Source organism: Octopus bimaculoides, chromosome 4 (genome assembly GCF_001194135.2).
Source record: "Octopus bimaculoides isolate UCB-OBI-ISO-001 chromosome 4, ASM119413v2, whole genome shotgun sequence".
In the NCBI taxonomy this organism is placed as follows: Eukaryota; Metazoa; Mollusca; class Cephalopoda; order Octopoda; family Octopodidae; genus Octopus; species Octopus bimaculoides.
Genome location: NC_068984.1, coordinates 107,881,337 through 107,887,188, shown reverse-complemented (window position 1 = coordinate 107,887,188; position 5,852 = coordinate 107,881,337). Strand labels below are relative to the sequence as shown.

Genomic DNA, 5,852 nt, shown 5'->3' with positions numbered 1-5,852 from the left:
ATATATATATATATATATATACACATGTAAATTTGGCATGGGCGAATCTTTCATGTCTTGTGATACACGGTCAAACGGCTGGGTGGAATTCCGCGAAAAATTACACAGATGATCCGGTGGTGATGCTGAGCTTTGTATTTTTTCATAGCTCCAATGGTTACCGAGATAATCTACTATAATAATACTCCTGTGTTTATGAATGAGAAAGGAAGGGGTGATGTCATATCTTTCTCATGGCTCTCATGGTTACCGAGATAATCTACTATAATAATACTCTTGTGTTTATGAACGGGAAAGGGAGCGGTGATAGATGAATAAGGAAGGGTTGAGCGTTTCAACTCTGTGTGAATATATGTGTGTGTATGTAAAAGGGGGTATGTGAATGTGTGTGTTTGTGTGTATGTGTTTGTGTGTGTGTGTGTTGGTGTGTGTGTTTGCGTGTGTGTGCATGCGCAATGGAAGCGGGATTGTTCATCTTTGTTCGCTTAGTATTTGGGTTTATTTTTTGATTTGGTTGAATCTTGGTTGTTTTTTTTCTTGGTCAGTTATTTTTAGCATTTTGACAGAAGAAAGCCATTCTAAAAATGCTTTTTTAACGTAAGTGTGCCCGAACAACACAGAGCAGGTTTTACAGCCACATCATCCAAAGCGACCGGGTGAAACCGGGCTTAGCTGCTAGTATATATATATATATATATATATATATATATATATATATATATATATATATATATATATATATATTTATATATATATATATATATATACACACGTATGTATATATTTGGTTAAAATCAGCTAGCACTTCACATCCAGTCATTCAAATTTTACGTTGTCACGCATGAGTCTTGATACAATATATTACACATACATACACGCATACATACATACACACATTCATTCACACACACATACATACATGCATACATACACACATACATACATACACACATACGTACATACATACATACATATATACATACATACCTACATACGTACATATATACATTCTCCATGACTACAGCCAAACAAATGGAGTGATAGCCGATGAACAGGCGGGAGGAAAGAAGGAGTCCTGGTGATGTGCTGATCAACTCCTCCTCAACAATGCTGTCATTTAGGAAACCAAGCAACACAGCCGTAATCGCCTAACGATAGGGCTGGACTACAAGAAGTCATTCGATTCTGTGCCCCACTCATTTGTGATAGAATTACTACACCTTGCCAAAATACTAGCCGCTAGAGTGTATATCATTGAAAGACTGACTGCAACATGATCCACGCAGTTATCTCTGACAACTACTGAAGCAACACCTATTGTTATAAATAGAGTTAAGCAATCAAGAGGCATATTCAGATAGTTTATCTGTAGTACTGTTTGTACTGGCAGTGAATCTCTTGTCAGCCTTGTTAACAAAATGCCAAGGGTACATGCTGGGATACGGAGAAGAGAATAAAGTTAATGTTACCCACACATATTCTGGTAATATGACTAATATCAAAGACAATTAGAACTAGTTGCTCACGAGATATAGGAATGGAGTTTGGGTAAGATAAATGCTCACACATGATAGTCAACCGAGGAAAGATTGTTGACCAGGCAGAGAACATGTAGATCAATGGCTTGTCTATCTCCCCTATCTCTAAAGATGAAAGTTACCAGTACCTTGGAATCAATGAGAATGTTGCATACATTGGTGCTGTGACTAAAGCCGGAAAATACGGAACTCAGAGCCGTCTGCATTTAACAAGATCATATCTCACAATGTTTTTGCAGTACCAGTGCTAGTACCAACACATAAGATATTTGACTGAACATTCGATGAGATACGCAGCCTGGACGTCAAAACCAGACAGGTACTGATCACCATTGGCAACTTCCATATTAACAGTGACACTGATAGTATTTATGTGAGACAAAGTGATGGCGGTAGAGGCATAAGGTCAGACCAAATAGCCTTTGAATATTGCATTATATAACTCAGACAACACATATTGAACAGTAAAGAAACAAATGAGTATGAGTATATTCTATGCATACTCAAAAGTGAGAACAACAACACCTTCAGAGTTGGAGAAGGACTACTGAGCAGGTTCTCTGAGAATAAAACTGTCTCATGCGACGCAAATGAGGCTGGACTGGTCTAGCTAAACAGCTTGGTGGAGAAGCAGGCATCATATCAACAAAAGGAAATGCATGGGTAAATGTCTTGTAAGCTAGAGAATAACAACAGCATTAGTAAGAAGAGTAGAATCCTTTGGACCTGCGATAGATACATTACATCTTATCTAGAAGGATATGCCTTCACCCTCCAGGAACAGGAGATAGCCACTAAATACCTGATAAACAAGAGGGGCAATGATACCACCAAACTTCCACGCTGTGATAAAAAATGTCGGCTCTGCTATACTAGTTGCTCCAAAATGTCTACGAGATACTACCACTGAGGCATGATATAGTTTCAAAAAGTATTTACAATGCTATCCATAGGAAGAGCTGTCCTGACGTATACATCAAATGCATTTCAGAAACAGTAGGTATTTACACCTTTAAAAACAAAGAATACTGGTGGAATACCCTAGTAAAAACATCAGTTCGGTGCAAGCTTAAAAAACCAAATATTGTTCTGTGGGACAAGGAACAAAAGCCATGCACTGTTGTAGAGGTCAGCTGCCTAGCTGATATGAATGTACAATCAAAAGTCTAGGTAAAAAGAGAACATTTATGGCGAATTAATGTGAAACTTACAGCTCCTGTACTCTGACTATGAATTATCATTTGTATCTGTCATCATAGGTGTATTAGGCTATGTACCACCAAATTTGTTCAAAAACCTAGAAATACTCGGTTTCACGGAAAAAGAGCAAAAGAAACTGACGCGGATTTGTCAGACATTCCAAAAATTCTCCTTGTGAGATTCTTGTGAATAGATGCAACGACAGTTAAACCAACACACCGAATCAATCACATTTTTATAAACACCGGAGACTCTCTTAACTCAAAAAATCTTATTACTTTGTTAGCGACCGGCTCAAACTCTCTCAAGAATAACTTACATTAAACTCAAAGAACATACATGCGTACATACATGCATACATAAATATATATATATATATATATATATATATATATATATATATATATATATATATATATAACAAACTTTCATCTGTTGAATTCCACTCGGAATGCACTGCACTTTATTAACCCGAAGCTAAGAGGGAAGGTACTTGACCAAACTGACACGCACTGGGGACATTCTAAAAACTAGCTGGTTGCAAAGCTGAATTCTTAACCATACAGCCATGACAGGTCGTTTTCTTTTCAATGACTTATTCTGAATATTAATAGCTAGATAAAACTATGAATCTATTGAATTGTATGTCATATCTTTTGTGGCGTGTATAGAAATGCAATACATATTTAACAATAGCAAAGAAATAACAACAGAAGCCTGAGGTTAATAAAACCCATTTGTTTTGTTTCGTTTTGAAACTAAAACAAATTAATGATGGCTTTAACGATTATATTCTACTGAAGAAATATATGTATATAGATATCCTTCCCACATTTATTCTCACCCAGCTTGACTAGATAAAGAATGGAAATCTAAAATTTTAAAATTAGCAGAACTATATTAACTACAAAAATAACAAACAAACAAACAGATCGCTTGAAATGCTTCTCTTCAAACGAGTGGAACATATTCTCTTCTTCAATGCACGCCGTATCTAAAGTTTCCCTAGAGACCGTAGACCAACGATAATAAATATAGCATTTCAAATTAACTGTATTAGCAGAGGTCGCGCAGACACATACAACTGTATACACACATACAACTGTATACACATATATAGATATATAGATGCATTCTCTCACTCACTCACTCACTCACTCACTCCTTCTCTCTCTGTTTGTCTGCCTGTCTGTCTGTCTGTCTCTCTCTCTCTGTCTCCCTGTATATCTATCGATCTTTCACATACTTATATATTCATACACAATTTTCCATTATTTATTATCTGTTAATAAAAGAAATTGAAAACGTATTTTCGAATGCAATTTTGTTACACACTGTTACATAAGTCGAAATTTTCACCATTCCACACTGGAAATAGACTATATTGATTTTCTTATATGACAAGACACAAAATCGATAATTGCATGAAAAGGATTATAATTGAATGGACACTGGTCTATAGAATCTGTAGACTCCCGTATAACCAGCTGATAGGTCGGCGATTCGAATAATGTAAGGTGCCGACAGCCGAGACATCAATTTTCATGTGACCTGCTCGACCTAATTGTAAACAGGTACTCCAAGGTAAGAATCCCAGACTCTCCTGCAAACATGGCGGTTGCTGCAGAAAATGGAATTATGGTAATGTTGCGGTTTATAAATAAGTAATGGGCCTCACGCCTTCTGCCGATATCTGATGGTTAGAGTTGATTAGATCGACCTCAGTATTCGACTGGTACTCTATTTTATCGACTCTAGAAAATTAAATGATAAAGTCGACTCGTGATAAAATCTGAACTCATTAATGTAATATTCTTTCTACTTGTTTCGGACATTTGACTGCCGCCATGCTGCAATACCGCTTTGGAGAGTTTTATAGTGGAGCAAATCGACCCCAGAACTTATTTTTTTAAAGCCTAGTATTTATTCTATCGTTTTCTTGTCGAACCGCTCAGTTACGGGGAAGTAAACGCACCAACACTGGTTGTCAAGCAGTGATTGTGGTACAAACGCAGACACAGACACACACACATAGAAATACGCACAGACACACACACACACACACACACACACACACACACGACGGGCTTTCAAATCCACTCACTAAATCCACTCACAAGGCTTTGGTTGACTCGAGACAAGCAGAAGATACTTGCCAAAGGTGCCACGCAGTGGGACCGAACCCTGAACCATGTGGTTGGGAAGCAAGTTTCCTACCACACAGCCACTCCTACTATGTATATGTATATATATATTATGCATACATATATCCAAACACACACACACACACACACACACACTATTTGCTTGAATTAGTAGGTCAGTACAGAGCGTAAATAAATGAATGACAAAAGAACAGCAATAACTTAATCACTTTTATTAGCTTACGGATCTATCTATCTCTTTATATATCTGTCTGTTATGTAAAACAAAATTTTCCGAATCCGATAAAATCAAGATATTTACATAGCAAGTAGGGGATAGCGAACCTGTATTAACAATGTTTATGGACTCATACGTACTTATTAAAGTAAATATGGATTTGTCTCTCCAGTTATTTGTCCCTCCACATTCACAAGTACCGACCGAATAAGTAACGTGTACGCAGTCACACAGGAGTACCTCATGGAACGTATTCCACAGTCAATTATATTGTTTATCTATCTATCTATCTATCTATCTATCTATCTATCTATCTATCTAAATATATATTCTTTCTTTTATTCTTTCATTTATTTGTTTCAGTCATTTGACTGCGACCATGCTGGAGCACCGCCTTTTAATCGAAGAAATCGACCCCAGGACTTATTCTTTGTAAGCCTGGTACTCATTCTATCGGTCATTTTTGTCGAACCGCTAGATAACGGGGACGTAAACACACCTACAACGGTTGTCAAGTGATGGTTGGGGGCACAAAGACACACACAAAGACGCACATATATATATAATTATATATATACATATATAAACGACGGGCTTCTTTCAGTCTCCGTCTACCAAGCCCACTCACAAGGCTTTGGTTCGCTCGAGGCTATGGTAGAAGACACTTGCTCAAGGTTCCACGCAGTGGTTAGGAAACAAGTTTCTTACCACATATTATACGCCTGCGTTTAT

At 37.2% G+C, this 5,852-nt stretch overlaps 1 protein-coding gene across 1 annotated transcript in view; it reads right to left on the bottom strand.

Annotated features, from left to right (window-relative positions):
- Positions 1 to 1,569, bottom strand: part of LOC106875409 (CCN family member 3-like) — a 13,708-nt gene extending 12,139 nt beyond the window's left edge. The window contains exon 1 of the mRNA XM_052967661.1: positions 1,444 to 1,569. Within this exon, the coding sequence (XP_052823621.1) occupies positions 1,444 to 1,569 (126 nt within the window). The remainder of the gene's footprint in view (positions 1 to 1,443) is intronic.
- Between the last annotated feature and the right edge of the window lie 4,283 nt (positions 1,570 to 5,852).